This window comes from Belonocnema kinseyi, chromosome 9 (assembly GCF_010883055.1).
Source record: "Belonocnema kinseyi isolate 2016_QV_RU_SX_M_011 chromosome 9, B_treatae_v1, whole genome shotgun sequence".
NCBI lineage: Eukaryota > Metazoa > Arthropoda > Insecta > Hymenoptera > Cynipidae > Belonocnema > Belonocnema kinseyi.
Genome location: NC_046665.1, coordinates 83,647,277 through 83,666,747, shown reverse-complemented (window position 1 = coordinate 83,666,747; position 19,471 = coordinate 83,647,277). Strand labels below are relative to the sequence as shown.

Genomic DNA, 19,471 nt, shown 5'->3' with positions numbered 1-19,471 from the left:
TAATCGGAATAAAATGTATTGGCTAAGTGTCTAAAATGTGAGGAACTCGTCGTGCGAATAAAAGAATCTGTAAACTTTGACTTTCAAAGGTGATCGCGTCTTCCAGAAAAAAGATAAATATATTTGTTTTGATACGTCGAAAAGCTTATATAATTCTGCTTTAAATGATCCTTAGTTAAAGTAATTTGGCCAAATTACTTCAACTAAGCCTCATTTAACGCAGAATTTAATAAGCTTTCAGAAGGCCTACAAAAAATAATTTTATCTATACTCTGGATAGTGGCGGACTGGCATGGGGGCGCAGCCAGGGTTACCCCGGCTGCCCACCCCCTTAGTTGCCGCCCCCTAAGCCGTGCAAAGGCGCCCTAAAACGATTATATTGTTTAAACAAATAAATCAATGTTAGATTACAATGGAAATAGTGAAAAGAATATCCAATAATGTCCAAGATTTACACTTGTACTCCCATAAGTAATACCAGTAATGTAAAAAGTGTCCTCCAATTTCTTGTCACCCATATTATCCCTAAGAAATTCTATAATGCATGTTTTGGATTCTATTAATGAAAATATTTTTTAAATCAATAATAAATTATTCATATTAAAACAGTAAAAGTGAAAGGAATATTCTTGTCATCAACTGTATTACGGAATTTTAAATTCATTTGTTTCTGAAGCAATCCAAAATATCTTTATTGATTAAAAATGTATAGGGCAACTGAATGCATTTTTTATGGGCGCACGCTAATATATCGATTTTTTACATATGTTAACTTTCGATGGCGCCTATACGTACCTTGAGGGAGTTTCCAGATCAACTTATTTATGTGAAAAGTATGACTTCATTTCCGCTCACAAATATGAAAGGAGGCAACTCATTTAATTTATTACAAAATCTCGGCTAATTATCGGGCGTATTTAATTATTTTAGTAATTGTTACGTTTAAGCTCAATTTCAATCAATTTATATTATTACATTATTATATTATTATTAAAATATTATTACAATTCATTATATAAATGGTATTGACTGTCTTGTTTTTATAATTTAAAGAGTTCGCCTTCCATAAATAAATTATTTTGTTATTAAAAAATTAATAACCGGCCGCACCCCTGGGTACTCAGGCCGCCAGTGACTCTGGACGGAACTATCACCTTTCGAAGTCAGGGCTAATTTTTTAATAGTACATCCGATTGATGATCCAATAACATCTGACGGTATTGCATTTATTATTTTTTTTAATCATAATAAAATTTATTATCAGAGTGGCTGGAATATGAAGAACTCGTCGTTCCGATTTTCTAGGAATTTTGTACTTGAATTTCAACTCTTGACAGGAGTTAGGAAAATAAATTTATTGATTTGAAATTTTGTAAAACAAAGCCAAATAATTTAAAATGCAGTTAAGATAATTCAGTATTTAATAAACCATCCAAAGGTTAAAAAAATTGTTATCGATATTCTGGACGGCGCTATCACATTTCAAAGTAAAGGTTAACTTTTTAATAGGTTACCCAGTTAATAGTCCGATACTATCCGTTGGTAGTGCATTTTGCAGTTTTTTTTTAATTTTTAGAATATTTACCAGATGAGAGTCTGAATTATAAAGAACTATTCGTCCGACTAAAAAAAAAGTGTCGACGGATAGTATCGTACCAATACTAGGCAGTCTGATAAGTACCTGAAAATTCTAAGAGATGGCATTAGTATTCACTAATGTGAACCATTTTCGTCGAGCTTGATCCTTCAAATGACGCCTGTCAAAACTTCAGCCATGTATATTTACGCAAGAAAACGATATCCGAGACCAAGGCCAAGCTGGATAAGTATTACCCGGACTCTGCACCGTCAATTGGAACGATTCATAAGTGGTTTACCGAATTTCGTTGTGGCCGTACGAGCCCAAAGTGAAATTGAGAGAGGTAGCTAATGCTGTAGGCATATCATTGGAACGTGTGGGCAATATCGTGCATTCAGTTTTGGGCATGAAGAAGCTCTGCGCGCGATGGGTGCCGCGTTTGCTCACAGTGGACCAAAAACGAATTCGTGTGAAAACTTCCCAGCAGAATTTGGCATTATTTTCGCGTAAGCCGACTGAGTTTTTGCGCCGATTCATAACCATGGATGAAACCTGGATCCACTACTACACTCCTGAGTCAACGCAACAGGCAAAAAAGTGGGTTCCACCGGGCCAAAGTGATCCAAAGCGTCCAAAGCGTCCAAAAACGTAACAATGGGTCGGAAAGGTTATGGCCTCCGTATTTTAGGATGCACATGGCATAATATTCGTGGACTATTTTGAAAAAGGTAAAACCATAACCGGAGCATACTTTTCATCATTATTGGACCGATTGAAAATCGAAATCACCGAAAAACGACCGCATTTGAAGAAGAAAAAACCGCTTTATCATCACGACAATGCGCCTGTTCATTCATGCTTAGTTGCAGAAGCAAAATTGCATGAAATCGGTTTCGAATTGGTTCCTCAGCCACCGTATTCACCAGACCTGGCCCCCAGCGACTATTACTTGTTCCCTAACCTGAAGAGATGGCTCACCGGTAAGCGTTTTTACTCAAATGAGGAGCTCATAGCTGAAACTGAGGCGTATTTTGGAGGCCTTCCGATCGAGTACTGTTCGGACGGTATCAAAAAGTTAGAAGATCGTTGTACTCGCTGTATCGACCTAAAAGGAGAGTATGTTGACAAATAAAACCGACTTTGGCCAAAAAAACGTCTCTGTGTTTCATTTTTCAGGGACTTATCAGACTGCCTAGTACCTGGGTGATCCACTAAAAATTAGCCGTGACTTTGAAAGCATAAAAAATTTTTTTAACCGTGGGAAAACTTATTTGCATGCTTGCATACAAAATTATTATTTCATGAACTTGTAAAGATTTTTCAGTGTTTAATAGCCCAAATGAAAGATAAAATCCTAAAGATCACTTTCACAAAATATCAGTTGCATAAATTCGTGTTCTTAGCTACTGCCAAGAGTTGAATTTGAATACAAAATTTGCTTAAAAAATGAGATGGGAATTTTCTTTTTGTCTTTTTCAAGTGATTATTTAACGCCTAAAAGGACAAATTATTTCAACTAGGGCCAATTTGACGCGGAATTTCTAACACAGCTTTCTAAGAGTTAAACAAAGTGCTTTCATCTATATTCTGGACGGCGTTACCGCCTTTTAAAGTCAAGGATTTTAAAGCTTTTTCTTTCTTTTAATACTCTGTATTTGCCTGTATTGTTGGAGGTTGATTAAAATTATGTGAATCGGCATTCTTAAATTTTCCGATTGAAATTAATTTCCATTCAAAACCGATTCTCTTTTCCTGGATAAATAACAGGGCCTAAAATGTTGTGTAATCAAACACAAATTGTGCAGTCCGGATTTAAAAGTGTTTAGTCCGAAATCAAAATGTGTGCAGTGGAAAATTCACTTTATTTCCTAAGCAAATTTTTCAATTTTTTATATAACCAACAGGACCTAAAATGTTGCATAGTCCGAAACACATTGGGTTGTCCGGATTTAAAATTGCGTCGTGCGAATTCAAAGTGTTCAGGGGAAACTTTACTTTCTAAGCAAAGTTTCAAGTTTTCAACCCAGGAAAAAATAATCGATTGATTTGTATTTTTTCGCAACAAATTCTTCATTGAAACCCACATTAATTTTATTTAAATGAATGTATTCCCCTATTTTTTTAAATCTCGTTATCCCTTCTGTTTATAGAGCATTTTGGTATGTGAAGATTTTTCTCAATGCATTTAAAAAATTCTTTTTTGGCATCGCCTTGTAAGTGGGAAAGAAGTCGACATACAAAACATGTATAGTCTCTAATTTGAAACATTTTAGGCCCTGATAATCAATGTAGAACTTTAAAGAAACATATAAACATATCAACCATTTTTCGAATAACAGAAATGATATATAGAATTTGGAGAAAAGTAAATGTTTTTTTTTCAATTTACAAGATTCTTATATAAAAAAATATATTCTTTAACATATAAGATATGAAAAAATTGTTGGTTAAAGAATGAATTTACTGCGTTTAATTTCTTCATTTGCATCATCTATTACTGCAACGTAAGAAAACCTAAAAAAATTTCAAACCTAAAGATAAACCATAATTAATATTCTGATTCATTAATCAAAATCTTTCGTTCCCCTATCACCATAATTAAAATGAAAGTACAATCTAAATTGCATATCGATATACTTTGAACACTAACAAACATAGACGTGCGTGTTTTATTCAATGAATGGACAAAAACACCAAGTTTCATCTGAAAATTAGTCTACCCTCGATTCTCCCAAAAATTGATGCGTCTTTCTCATTTCACTCACCATCTCAAATTTTGTTCCCCCGTTAAAAGATCATAAAAATATATCACCCTGCGCAAGAACAACAACATTTTCTAAAAGTTAGGACAGCAACAAGAAAAATGTACTTACCACGGGGAAAGAAAAAGTCAACTTAAAAGTTGTTTAAAAAATATCGGACTTTTTTTTATCAATGTAGAACATATAAAATGCGGAAGAGTGAGAGATTGAAACAAAGTCTGAAATGGTGGATTTAATTACACAGGCAGAAAAAAATTAACTTTGTTTTGTATCCAAAGATTGGACTCTGATGTCCTAAAAATGAATCCGTCGTCCAAATTTTTCCTATACACCACAATTCTAAAATCTTTAAAGTTTTAAAATTTTATATTTATAGGTCTTCTGAATAGGTTAAAAATTAAGCAGTTTATAGATTTTAACTTTGAAAATTTTACTCTGTCAATTCGAAAGCCTTAGTAGTTAAACAAATTTAAACATCCGATTGAAGCTTTATAAACTATTTTTAATTGTTAAAGAATTTGAAATCAACATATTAATAATTAAACGCTTTGATTCAATTTCAAATCTTACATTAAAATATTGTTTCAGTCTAAAATTCTATATTTTTAATTTATTGTGAATAAAAAAAGGAAATTTTTCAATTTATAAATATTTTACTGTTTATTTAAAATTAGTAATTATAAATTAAATATTCAAAACAAAACAATTTTAAACATTTTGTTGCATTTTTAATTTGAAAGAGAAATGTTTTTTATTTTTATGTATAAAATACAATTTAACAATTATGGATTTCAATAATAAAATAATTTAACTTCTCATTTAACAAATGTTTAATTTTATACGATTAGTTAAAAAATTCTAGATTTTTGATATTTATAATTTTAAATTATTTCAAAATGATATAATTTTCAATTTAGAAGTATTCAGGGGGGAAAAAAATTCGATAGTCCAAAATATTCCATTGATTTCAGAAAAAATCTGGAGTAACATAAAAGAATCCAAAGAAATTCAAGAGATCTCAACAAAAATCATACGAAATAAAGATCAATTAAAAATAATTCAAGTCAACAGAACAAAGTTATTTGAAACTAAAAAAATTCAATTAATCTAGATAAATGGAAGGAATTAAAGGTGAAGTTAACAGTCTTCAGGTGAATTTCAAGGAATTCTGGGCCAATTTACAAGAATCCAAAGTGATCTTTTTATGTTCAAAAGTGACTATTAGTGACCTTATATTTAAGATGTTACTAAAAAGTGAAGTATGACACCAACTGTTTATCAATGATTTCCTAAGATCTTTTAATGTTAAACACATGAGCGTTAACATTTTGTATCTTAAATAGGGAAGGGGAGACAATGCGGCAGGAAATACGGGAGGGAAAGTAGGATGAGTAGGGGAAATAAGGGAAGGGGAGGTAAGTGAAGTGAGAAGAAATTAGGAGGAAAAGTAAGGAACGTCAGGAGAAATAAGAGTAGGGGAAGTAAATAAAGTGAGGAAAACGAAGGGAGGGTAAGTAGGGTAAGTAAGGGAAGGGCAACTAGAGAGAGTGATGAAAGGGTTAGTAGGGAAAGTGAGAGAAAATGAGGGAAGTGGAAGTAGGGGAAGTAAATAAATAAGGGAAGAGGAGATAGGGACAGTGAAGGAAAAGGGGTTAGACCAAGTGAAAGTAGAGGATTTTCGAGAAGTGAGGGGCAATGCAATGCGAGTAAGTAATGGAAGTGAGAGGAATGATTGGAGGAGTAGTAGGGGAAAGAGGAAGAGTAGGTGAAGTAGGAAAAGTGAGAGAATGGAAGTGAGGAAAAATAAGGAGAAGTAGTGGAAGTGAGGGGGTAGTCGGGAAAGTGAAAGAAGGGTAAGTAGGGGAAAAGATAGATTAGGGGAAAAATAGAGAAAATGAGAAAAAACGAGGGAACGGAAAGCAGAGGAAGTGAGTAGAGGGCGGTAGGAGAAGAGAAGGGAAATCTTGGGAGGAAAAGCAGTGGAAGTAAGGGAAAATGAGGGGTGAGATAGTAGGCGAAATATGGGAAGGGGCAGTAGGACAAGTAATAGGAGAAGGAATAGAAGAAGTGAATGGCTATGCGGTGATAGGAAGTAGGGGAAATAAGTAGGAGTAGGGGAAGTGAAGTGGGAGTAAGTAGAGGAAATTTTTGGTGGTAAAGAAAATGAGAAGAAGCGAGGCAACGGAAAATGAGAGGAGGTTGGTAAGGAAAGTAAGGGTAAATCTGGGAGGAAAATTAGTTGGGGAAACGAGGTAGGGAAAGGAAAGTGAAAGATGTAGAAGCGAGAGAGGGAGGAAGCATATGATAAAGAGATTGTGGCAGGTGACGAGGGGTGAAGTGAGGGGAGGAAAAGTATGAGAGGGAGAGATTTGAAGACCTTATTTAGCGTCTTGATAGACTAAAAAATCCTTTTTTGTAGACGCTTCGACTAATTTTTTAAGAAGATATTGCAAAATGATAACGGATTCGTTTTTAGGACATCAAAATCTTTCGTGATGGAAATTTTGTCCGCCTGTGTTATTCATTCGTTAAGAAATAGAGATTGTTGAGTAGCACAAGTTACGAAATAAACCTGTCGCAGTAGTGATTGGATTTCGTTAAGAACAACACCGTCGCGTCGGTTTTGACGATTAGATGAAAACGCAAAACTGACATTGAAAGCTAGCAGCGTCCTTTTTTCTGTGCTTGCTCTATTAATATGCTCCTCAAACACTGCAAATCAGTTCATTAAGTCACTCGGAAAAAATGGTGGCAATTGCACATGAATACAATCATGGTAACAGCAAAAAAGCTGACGTGTATGTCATAAAGATGAATGAATGAATCAATGAATTAATGAATATATGTGAGTGGTACTGAGTAAAAGTTCAGGGAGAGAGGGTAGCACATGAAACGAACGGCACATCTTCCAAAAATATAATCATACAATACCCTGTCTTTGTACGTGTCTTCACATTCTTTCTGAAAACAAAGTGAATCATTGAAAACATTATGGGCACATCGGTTTCTGCTTTTAGCTAAAAACCAAGTTCAAAGCTTTCTTTTTTCAGGGTGGCCGAAAAACTTCATTTTCAAAATTACCTCACTCATTTTTCATTGGCCCTAACCGATACGCTTTAAAGACCATCATTCTAATTATTTAACATTTTCAATATAGAATCTTTTACAGACGGAATAAAACAAGTATTAATTTCAAATTGTATATTTTTAATGTATTATTCTCAAGACTGCCACAGTCTCATTTACTTGGAAAAATTCAAAAAAATTCAATGGATTTCAGAATGATTCTATGTTTATTTGAACCAATTTAGGATAAATTGATAAAAGTTCATAACAATTCACTTAAAATTCAAAAGAGTTCCAATGAATTAAAACAAATTCCATTGATTTCAGTAAAATTAGAGTGAATTTAGAGAAACTTAAGGAAACTAAGAAGAATTCGAGGAAATTCATACAAATTTGAAATAAGTTTAGAAAATATAAAGGAATTCAAAATATTTTGATGGAATGCCTACAAATTCTAGGTATTCTAAAAAACATCTCAAATATCCATTGAATTGACTAAAATTGAGTAAAATTAGAAGAATTTCAAGTGAATTCAAATAAATTGCAAAAAATTTCTGAAAATATTTTCAAATCTTTGAAACCCTACAAAATATCTCACATCATGTAAGTGATAATAAATTCTTTGAAATAAATCAAACATTATAAAATACAGTGAAATTCTATAAAATTTGATATTTCCTGAAGTCCTGAAAAATTGATTAAAATAGTTGAGACTTGAGCGCTTTAAACATCACTGAAATCCTTAACAATCTTATAAAAACCCTTAGCACTTTTTTAAATGTTTCAAAATCTTGCAGGTCCATAAAAATCATTCCATATCTTCCAACACTCTCAAAATTTTTTTACAAAGGCATGACAAAATTTTAAAATCTTTTTAAATCACTGAAATCCTTGGTAATCGCTTAAAAATTTTTCAATCTTTTGAAATATCTTGTAATGTTTTAAACCCTTTGAAATTCCTTAACATTTTTTTTAAATCACCTATCTTTCAAATCCTTTAAAATCTTTCGGTATCCTTTGAAACTATTTTAAGCTCTTGAAAAGTTTTTAAAACGCCCTTAAGTTTTAAAAACCTTTGGAATCTCTTAAAATGATTTAACTATATTCTAAATTCCTTGAAATCTTTGAAATATCCTAAAGTGTTTCAAATCCCTTAAAATCCAGCCAAAACTCTAAAGCTCTTTAAAAATATTGGCATTTTTAAAAATACTCTAAAATCTTTAAAGATCTTTTAAATCTTTTCAAATTATTGAAATCAATTGAAAATTACTTGGAATATTTGAATAACCCCTTAAATTTTTCAAGCCTTTTGAAAATTTTTTTGAATATTTTAAAATACACTAAAATATTTAAAATTCTTTCAAATCTTTTAAAATCCCTTGCCATTTTTTAAAGTATTTGAAAAGTCCTCGTTGTTTTTAAATGCTTTAAAACCTTCAAAATTCTATGAAATAAATTCTTCTCAATAAATCCATTGAAATCCAGTAAAATATGATAAAATCCCGTGAAATTACATATTTTTTATTCATTAAAATAATTCAAATGCTTCAATATCATTTAAATCCTCAGAAATATTTTAAAACATACTAAAACCTTCTATATTCTATAAAATGGTTCCATGTCTGTCAAAATTCTAGTAAATTCTTTAAAATCCCATGATTTTTTTCTATTAATACCTTAAAATCACTCAAAACTTTTGAAAATGCCTTGGAATCTTTTAAAATACCCTAAAGTCCTTCGATATGCCTTCAAATTATTGAAATTCTTCGGAAGATTTTAAAATACCTAAAAATATTTCAAATCTATTGAAATTATTTAAGATCATTGAAATCCTCATAAGTCTTATAAAATCCCTTGAAATTTTTTACAATATATTACAACCTTTAAAAATCCTTGAAAATCTTTTGAAATCCCTAAAAACTATTTAACACACTTGAAAATTCCTTGCAATTTTCAAAAATAACCTCAATTCTTTAAAATCATTTGAAATCCCTTCAAATAATTGAAAGCTATTAAAATTCCATGAAATATTTTAAAATACATTAAAATATTTCAAATTCTTTCAAATACTTTTAAATCCCTTAACACTTTCTAAAGTTCTTGAATATTCATTGGAATTTTAAATAATATCCTAAAATCTTTGAAATACCTTCAAATTATTGAAATTCGTTAAAAAAATTAGGAATCCTTAAGATCTTAGCATCTTTTTTCAGAATTAGGTATGAACCTGAATTCTATGTGTTAATTTATTGAAAGAAAAGCTACCTTTATATTTTTAAAATGGAATAAAAGTGACTGTGTGGCAGCCCTGATTATTAAAGTGGTTCACACAGAAATTCTCTGACTGTTGAAATTTTTTTTTTTAATCCCTGACTTTTCCCTAATTTCTAGGTTTTACCCTGACCTGCGGCCACCCTGTTTCATGTTCTATTCGCCAAATTTACAGTGCCTTTAATCAATCGAGGGATCCAACATTAAATTCGAAATTCATAATTCGCAAGAATTTAATTTTTTGCCTGGATCCCCAATCACTTGTTCAAAGCCAGATTTTTTCTAAAAAATAAAAGCCAGTTAAGTTAGATATCAACTTTTAGCATGCCTTCGAAATTTTTTTCTTCTAGTATCACTCTGTTAGTTGTCAAATAAATAAGAATAGTACTAATACTATGCATGCATTTAGAGACAATTTGCCCACTATTTTCAGATCAAATATCTTGCAGCGACAATTTTCGACTGCACTCAATATTTTGACTCTATCTTCAAATTTTCCACACTTGGCACACATGAATTCTAAAAACACTAAAACGCATACAATGCACTTTTGACCCTACACCGTGTTATTAGTCACAAATTCGTCTATGATATACGCAGATATTCAAGTGTAAGAATTAAAGAGAAAAACAAAATGATTAGATTATCGATTTTTTTTTAAATATATGATATAAGTAAAGTTTTAAAAACATGTTAAGAATTTTATAAGATAGAAAAAAAGCAAAACGTATATCCCTTTAAGCTTGGAAACTTCCAAGAGTCTTCTATAAAAGTGGTATTCATTTTATTAAATAGACAAAATATTAAATATTTATTCGAAAATTTAGTTTCTACTCACCTCTCTTATGGTGAGGGTGTGTGACATCATTTGAATATTGACTTGCGACTGACTCGTCGGTAGATTGTCGGTGGATCGTGATCTAGCCAAAGATCTCGATCCGGTCAGTACGTTTCGACTTCTTAAAGCCATTTCTGTACGTAAAAATACTCTTGATATGTACGCCGAGCTCAGTCCTCGAATTCCAAATGCAGTGCGCAGAAATTTTGCTGGGGTCACCTGAAATTAAAGTAACTTATCAATTTCTAGTCAACTATTTTAACTAGAGTGTCTACCAGACGGATGATTTTAACCCTCGCTTGACACACTTGGGTACAGGACACCCCAGCATATTTCCAAGTTAATTTTGTGTACTCAAACTCGATATAATCGGGTATACAACGCCACCTGGCATTAGTTGAAGAGTACTACTACGCCCTACAGCTGTTGGCGTCACATTTAGAACGCCAGTACGTTCTCAGTGCTGGTATAAAATCGGCTGGGGTTGCTTGTACCCAGGTGTGTCCAGTAAGGTTGAACATATTAACTTGGGGCTGCTGTTTTTTTTCGGTGAATTTAAATCTAAGTGAACAAAACAGTAAGTATGATACCTAATTTCATGCTGTATTTTTTTTACAATGTCTAATATGGTATTTGACATTTTAGATGGCTTATAATTTACGCTCTCGACGCATATACGATGAGCTGCTCCAAGATTACAAAATGGATGAAGCAGTTGTGCATCTGCGAAGATTGCGTAGGAAACTGAAGATTGGTATCATTCTAATTGTTCATTTGCCGGCTTCAATGTTTTTTTTTTATAATTTTCAGATCAAATGTATAAAATTTTAGCCAATAGAAATAGAGATTTCATGTTTTTCCATTGAAATAAAAAAATGTTTTTTTCCGCTAAATTCCTCCATTCAATTTCCAAGATAAATACCTTTTTTGGAAGGACCATTAACATTGTTTTTTTTTCTTATAGTACAACATCTCAAGCAAACTCACTTAAGCTTTTAGCGATTTTTATCAGAACTGGAGTTGTGATTTTTTTCACAAAAAACGCAATTTTACCCACTTTATATTTATAGTTTTTTTGGTATACTTAAATTAATTTTTTTTATGAGACCAATATTCATGTGAAAAGTGATATCCAAAGAAACTATGAAAAAATTGGCATGTAAAAATATACAACCGTTAAGTTTTTATAACAGTTTTTCGGCTGGGGTACAAAAAACCCCAGTGTGTCAAGTACGTCATACAGCGGAAGTTTGTCAAGTAAGGGTTAAATTTCCGGTTTTCTCCCATTATATTTCTCATTTTCCTCGTCGGGTAATGGGACAGTATACCAAAGACCAGAGAGCGCGATCTTTTTGGGTCCGAGTTCTGGGAAAATTTTAATTTATTAAATGTACAATAGCTTTTTTATACAAAATATTAATAAAAGTTTATAGTTAATATGTAAAATAAATTAAAAGAGTACGTCATTCAGTTTGAAGAAAAAAAATTTAATATTTTAATTACAGGTCATTTTTTCTTGCGTAGTTGAGTTTTCTCCACAACATTATTGTCTACTGAAAAAATTGAAAATACCTTTTTTGATAATATTCTTTATATTTTCACAGAAAGAGTCGAATTTTTAACGAATAAACATGAATTCCGACTAAAAATGAAACAGTTCAATTTCCAACCAAAAATGAAATAGTTCAATTTTCAACCAAAATGATGAGTTTTTCAAAAGAGAAGATTAATCTTGTACTAGAAATACAAATTTTCAACAAAATACATACATTTTCAACTAAATATTTAAAGTTCTAATTAAAAAGGGTAAATTTTCCATTAAAAGAAAACGAATTTCCAAGACAATTGTTAAATTTAAAAAATTAAACAAAAAGGGAATAGTTAAATTTTTAAATAAAAAAATGAATTTTCAACAATATATTTCAGTATGCAATAGAAAAAGCGAATTCTTAACTAAAAAATAAAAAAATTTCAACAAAAAAAAGGTGAATTTTTCAACAGAATAGTTGAATTTAAGTCATAGAAATTAATTTTCAACTAAAATAATTAATCTTCAACAACAGCAAAAATTACTTTTTAAAAAAGTAGTATAATTTCTACTAAAAAAATTTGAATTCTCAAAAAAAAACTGAATAGTTGATATTCCTATATGAAAAGTTCGTAATATTATATAAAATACAGTTGAATTTAAACAAAAAAAGCGAATTTTAAATAAAATACTTAACTTTGAAGTTGAAAAATTAATTATAACAAAAATTTGATTAAAAATTAAATTGTTTAATTTTCAGTCCAAAAAATAATATATTAAGTTTCAACTGGTTTCGACCTGGAGAAAAAATATAAAAATATGTTACAGGTTTCAAATTATTCGTCATTGAAAATAAAAATGAGCATCGCTTTTTATTTCTCAAACATTTAAAAAAATTATCCCTCTTTAGAGGTTGAGAAGAACCCCAGAAAATTTACAAAATATAAAATGCCACTAATTATACAATAATTTTTTACATCAAATTCTTATCAATGAAAAAAATACGTGATTTTACTTTTATAAGGTTTATTTTATAGAAAAAATACAATGAAAAATTATTTTATAATTAGTGGTATTTCCTATTTTTTAATTTTTTGGGGTCTTCTCAACCCCTAAATAGGGGTAATTTTTTGAAATTTATAAAAAAAAATGCGATACTCACATTGGTTTTTAATGACGAGTAATTTAATACATGTAACATATGTTTATATTTTTTCACCAGGTCGCTAGCGAGGTCCAAAAAATAGGCGAAAAACCAGCCTATTTTGGCGTCACTCTTTTCAGTTGATCAATTTTTAACGAAAACAACTGATTTTCATCAAAATGGTTTATTTTAAAGAATGTAATTTTTCAAATAAAAAAGATCAAATTTTAACAAAAAAATAAAACAAAAATAAATAAAAGACCAATTTTCAGCAAAATAGTTAAATTTTGCAAGCGAAGAGAATAAAGTTCAACAGATAAAATTGTAATAAAAAACAATTGAATGCAACAACAAAAAAAGAGGATGTTTCTCTGAAACTGTTTTTTTTTTTTTTTTTTTTTTTTTTGAATATGTGGTTGTCTTTATTTTTGTTATGAAAAATAGAAAACTTTTGAAAAAATATGTACTTTGAAACGTTCTTTCTGTAAATAATAATTTTACGTTTGCAAAAGAACTATGCAAGAAAAACTGACCCTACTTAAAAGACTGTCTATTTTACGAAAGAAGAATAAACTTTTATTAATAATTTGTATAATAAAAGCTATTTTTCATATATTTAATTTAAATTTTCGCAGAACCCAGACCCGAGCAGATCGCGCACTCTAGTGAGTGGTAAAATCGCCCATTATACTTCGTTTTGAAATTACAAAGCGCAAACACTTAAAGCTGTAAATTTCTTTATTTGAAGTTATCAACGCTAAAACACTAAAAATGTGTAATTCAATCTGTTAATAATAAACCAGTTATCTCATGGAAACCTTCTCATCTCAATAGATTTCATTCTAAGGGCCACTTTTATCGACGAAAAAATTGCCAATTAAAAAAAAAATCTCGATCATACGTTTCAAACTGTTTTTTGCAAGAACAGACTTCCAGCCAAAAATGCTCTCAAAACATAGGAAATAGCATAATTTTTAAGAAAACAGGAAAATAAATTCTTGAAAATAAAATTGATATATAGGTATCATGCTGAATTCAATATGAAATACTTTAAATTCCTAAGATTTCAACTAGAAATAGGGTTAGTTTAATTACCAACCTGAAAACGTACATTTACAAACAAAAATCATAATAATTTTCAAATAAGAAGGGGCAATTTTTAAACAAAATAAAAGATTTAACTTCAACTACAAACGGTTGCATTTTTAAACCGATATTACGATTTTGTTTAGAAGAGTTGAAATATAAACTGTAAAGGCGAATTTTTAACAAAAAATACCATTTTCAAAAATTAAAAATTAAATTAAACAAACCAAAAATTTCCACCGAACAGTCGAATCTTTTAACGAATTTTGTAGAACACCGTTTAATTATCAAACTAACTAATCATTATTTTTAAAAATTTAAGATTTTTTAATTGAAAATGAAGCAAAACTCTCGGTCAACGTAAAAATTTCCGGTCATTTCCCGCCCTCAAAAATTCCCGTGTTCCAAACAAGAATCATAATCCTTTTAAAAAATTCTCCGTTTCGAGCAAAAATTGTAATTCTTTTAGAAAATTCACTGTTCCAAGTCAGGATTATAAATATTAGGAAAATTTCTTGTACTGAAAATTCTTCCTTTCAAAAATGCCCTAGTGAAAATCAGGATTATAATAATTCTTTTCGAAAATTTTATTTTTCAAATTCAGAATTACAGTAATCTCTTAGAAACTTCAATTATTTATTAATTTTAGTACAACCGAATGTAAAATCCTGGTCACTGAATCAAATCGCCTGTCATTTCCCGGCTTTTTGCCAGTTTTCCGATCAGGTAGACACTTTGCTAATTAATTAAATAAACCATTATAGAATAAAAGGATGTTTTAAAATTCTAGAATTTTGTCATAATTACCGGTATCTGTCTGCAAAATTTGGAAAGGGCCGCATCCACTCCATTTTTGGTGATTTCAGTCATCCATTCCGAACTTTGCGAATTAGAGTGCTTATAAAATAATAATATTATAGCCATAGCTACCCTATAGAAGACCTGAAACAAAAGAGAAAAAATATATTATTGGCCCTTAACATGTTATGTCAGTTCATCTTCTTGAGGAGAAATATGTAATGAATAAAATTCAAGATTTTGTAATGCTCTTGAATTATGTTGAACTAATATATTAAGCATTTTCAACCAACAAATTAAATTTTCAAGTCAAAAAGACCAATCTTTTAGAACGCAGTTGAACTTTTGACCAAGAAAGATGAAGTTTAAAAAAATATATATATATATTTCTACAAAAGAATGAGTTTTCAATCCAAAATGATGAATTTTCTACTTAAGAAGACGAATTTTCAACAAAAAAGTTAAATGTTTGACCAAAAACGATGAATATTTAAGAAAATAGTTGAATATTAAACACAATAATTCAATTTTTCAGCAAATAGTAGAATTTTTAAACAAAAAGATGAATTCTGGACCAACAATAAAATAGAAGAATTTTTAATAAAAAATAAATAACTTTTAACCATAAGAGATGAATATTCCAACCAAAAAAGATCACTTTTCGCCAAAAGATGAATTTTTATGATTTTTTAATTTTCTATAAAAAAATAGGAATATTTAACAAAACTGTTGAATTTTTGACCAAAAAAGATTACGTTTGAAAAAGATAGTTGAATTTTCACCATAATAATGAGATTTTTCATCAAATAGTAAAATTTTGACCCGAATCGAGAGGAATTCTGAACTCATAGTAGACTTTTCAAATAAAAAGAAAGAACTATAAGCCAAAAAATATGACTTATTAAGAAAATAGTACAATTTTCAACAAAATAATTTATTTTTCAACCAAATAGTAATTTTTTTACCAAAAGTGATGTATTCCAGACTTTTCAATCACAAATAATGAACTTTCAACTATGAAAGATTAATTTTCAACCAAACAAAATGACTTCTACCAAAAGATGAAGTTACAATCAAAAGTAATACATTTTCTATCCAAAAAGACGAATATTAAAAAAAACGTTGAATTTTTCACCAAAAGGATGACTATTTAAGAAAACAGTTGAATACTCAACAAAATAATGAAATTTTTCAGCACATAATAGAACTTTGACCCAAAACAGATTAATTATGGACAAAAAATATAATAATTGACTTTTCAATAAAAAATAATTAACTTTCAAACATAAAAGATGAATTTGCAACTAAAAAAATTACTTCAAAAAATTAGTTGAATTTTCAACAAAATAATAACAATTTTAACCAAGAGATGAATTCTGAACCAAAAATATAATAGTAGATTTTTCAATTAAAAAGAATTAACTTTCAACCAAAAAATGAATTTTCAATTCAAATGGACGGATTGCCTATCCAAAAATAGGAGTATTTAGAAAAAAGTTGAATTTTTGACCAAAGAAGATGACTACTGTACAAGACACTTCAATTTTTAACAATATAATAAAATTTTCGACCAATAGAGAGGAATTCTGACCATAATATAATAGTAGAGTTTTTAATTTAAAAAACGTAATTTTCAACTACAAAAAATGCATTTTCAATCCAAAAAGATGATTTATTTACAAAACTGTTGAATTTTCAACCAAAAGACATGAATTTCGAACCAAAAATAATTATGATTTTCTGTGACGTTCCGCAAGAAGAGGGCTCGATTTGTCGATCATATTTTAGAAGATAATTGCGTTTCAGGGTGGCAATTCAGCGGACGACACAACAGAGCAAAAAATTACAAAATTAATTAATTTTAAAATAAATACTTTAATTTTCTACTAAAAAATATAAATTTTTAATCAAAAATGGAAGTTAAAATTTTCTTTAAAAGAATTAATTTTGAACGAAAAAAAAACAATGAATTTTCAAGCAAATAATTCAATTTTCAGCCTAACTGATGAATTTTCAACTAAAACAATCAATCTTCAACTGAAGTAGTTGAATCTTAACAACAGCAAATTAATTTGTACTAAGAAAGATAAATTGTCAATCAAAAGCTAAATAATTAAATTTTAAGTTCAAAACATTAATGTGAAAAAACAGAAGAATTTTCAACTAAAACTATGGAATATTCAACTGGAATAACATTTACATTTTCAGTTTAAAAAACAAAATAATTGTTAAGGAAAAACTTAAATTTTCGGCAAACAAATTCTTTTTCATTAAAAGAAAAAAAAGTTTTCATTCAAAAAGCTCATATTTCAACCAAAGAAATTAATTTTTAACAAAATGGTTTAACTTTCAACCAAGAAATTTTATTTCCGACCTAAAAGATGATTTTTCAACTAAAATGATAAATATTTAACTGTGATACTTGAATTTTAAAGCAAAAAGAAGAATTTTTGAACATGAAGATTTCCAATTTTTTAACAAATTTTCTAACAAATTTTTCACAATGTTCTAACAAACATGGATATTCAAAATTTCAGTGAAGCAAATGATTTTTAACCAAACTGAGGAATTTTCAACGAAGATGATAAATCTTCAACTTGAATAGTTGAATATTATACCAAAAGATAAATTTTCAACCATAAAGATTAATTTTCTATACAAAAAATGGCGAATTTTTCACAATAGATATAAATTTCAAAACAACTAGTTTAATTTTAAAATAAATAAAAATTCAATAATAAATTATGATTTAATTAAAATAAGCTGAGATAATCTGAAAAATATGCGACTGTAGATAAAGTAGAAATAAAATTTCCGGGTTTTCCCGGTCATTTTTTGGCCTTTCTCGCTTTATTATGCCATTCTTAAATATAAATTATGAAAGGAACAGTCATTTTTTAAAGAAAAAATAACTTAAAAATATCTTCAATATTTTAACTGAGCAAATTCCAATCACATTTTTGTTTGAAGAGCGAGGCGATATTTAGAGCAAAAGTAAAACAAATCTGAAAAATTTCCGGTTTCCAAACCACTTTCCGGCTTTTCCCGGTGATAACAATTTCAGGATAATTCCTGGTTTTCCCGATCAGAAGCCACCCTGTTTTTGTATTTTATCAGAACGTAGTTACAACTTTTTTTACAGCTATTATTATAATTTTGAAGTTATGGATGTTTCTTCCTAATGAATTCAAATTTCAAAACACTACATTAAAAATAGTAAAAACAAAATGTAAAAAATATTATACGGACGTGTATAAAATTATAATTTATAAACTATAAGACCCAAAGCACTGGAAACGTGATTTTACTTTAGAAAAAAATCTACTTTTAAAGCTACTTGACTTATTTTCATGATTTCTACTTTTTTTTTACTCGCCTTGATGCCTTCGTGGAGAAAACAGTCCATAACTCTGACTAGATGTTGAAAAGGGAGCAACTGCAAGATCCACCAAGTCCAGTCCATGTAAATTCTCTCTGCTCTCGAGCCTGAGCAATTCCTTGTTAAGTGCGCCGCTGCCGATTTCTTAAAAAGAAAAAAAAATCTGTAGAACCTTCACTTCTTTTTTTTGAATAAGATGAAAAATTTATCGGTTAATTTTCAAGTGCTTATTTTGCTCACCACGTGCTTCTTCGTAATTTGCTCAACGGTTTTCCAGGTGACTTCGTACAGAAGTTTCGTTTGTGTAATAAACATCTTCTCCTTTGCCGCTACTAAACTTGCCATGCAGTGATAACATTGTTCTTCTGCAATATTAATTTTACATTTCTTGTACAAATTCCTTATAGGGCAAATAGGGTGATTTTTCACGAAATTAGGGGGATAATAGGGGAATAAATTCATTTTAATCAAATTTATCTAGATACCATATTCCTAAGATTCCTTCAAGTCAAAATATATTGCATTTTCAACAAAACAGTTAAATTTTCAACCCAAAAAGACGAACTTTCAACAGCGGAATTGAATTTTCAACCTTAGAAAGTCCAATTTTTTATCAAAATAAATGTTGAACCCGAAAAAATCAATTTTCAACTACATAGTTGAATTTTAAACCAAAGGAATTAATTGATACATTTAAAACCAAACAGATGAACTTTTAAAAATACTGACGAATTTTCAAAACAAAAATGTGAATTTTGAAGAAAAAATTTTATTTTTAACCAAACAGTTGGATTTTTTAAAAAAATCGTTGAATTTTCAAACCCAATATATGAATTATCAACACAAAAGTTAATTTTGAAAAAAGAGTTGAAGTTTATATAAAATTGTTTAATTTCAAAGCCAAAAAGACAACTTTTTCACAAAACAGTTGAATTTTTCCGTCCAAGATTATAAATTTTCAACAGAAATGTTAATTTTTAACCAAACAGTTAAATTTTCAACCAAATTGTTGAATTTTCT

General features: G+C 29.4%; 1 protein-coding gene across 4 annotated transcripts in view; it reads right to left on the bottom strand.

Annotated features, from left to right (window-relative positions):
- The window catches only part of LOC117179886 (GTPase-activating protein skywalker), a 55,881-nt gene that overhangs the window by 16,241 nt on the left and 20,169 nt on the right, over window positions 1-19,471 (bottom strand). For 2 of the 4 annotated variants that reach the window (XM_033372075.1, XM_033372073.1), the window contains exons 4-8: window positions 18,692-18,816; window positions 18,449-18,595; window positions 15,082-15,216; window positions 10,517-10,735; window positions 7,273-7,302 (exon numbers count right to left, since the gene is read on the bottom strand). In XM_033372075.1, coding sequence (XP_033227966.1) covers window positions 7,273-7,302; window positions 10,517-10,735; window positions 15,082-15,216; window positions 18,449-18,595; window positions 18,692-18,816 — 656 coding nt within the window. The remainder of the gene's footprint in view (window positions 1-7,272; window positions 7,303-10,516; window positions 10,736-15,081; window positions 15,217-18,448; window positions 18,596-18,691; window positions 18,817-19,471) is intronic. The other 2 variants (XM_033372072.1, XM_033372074.1) reach the window with 1 other exon arrangement.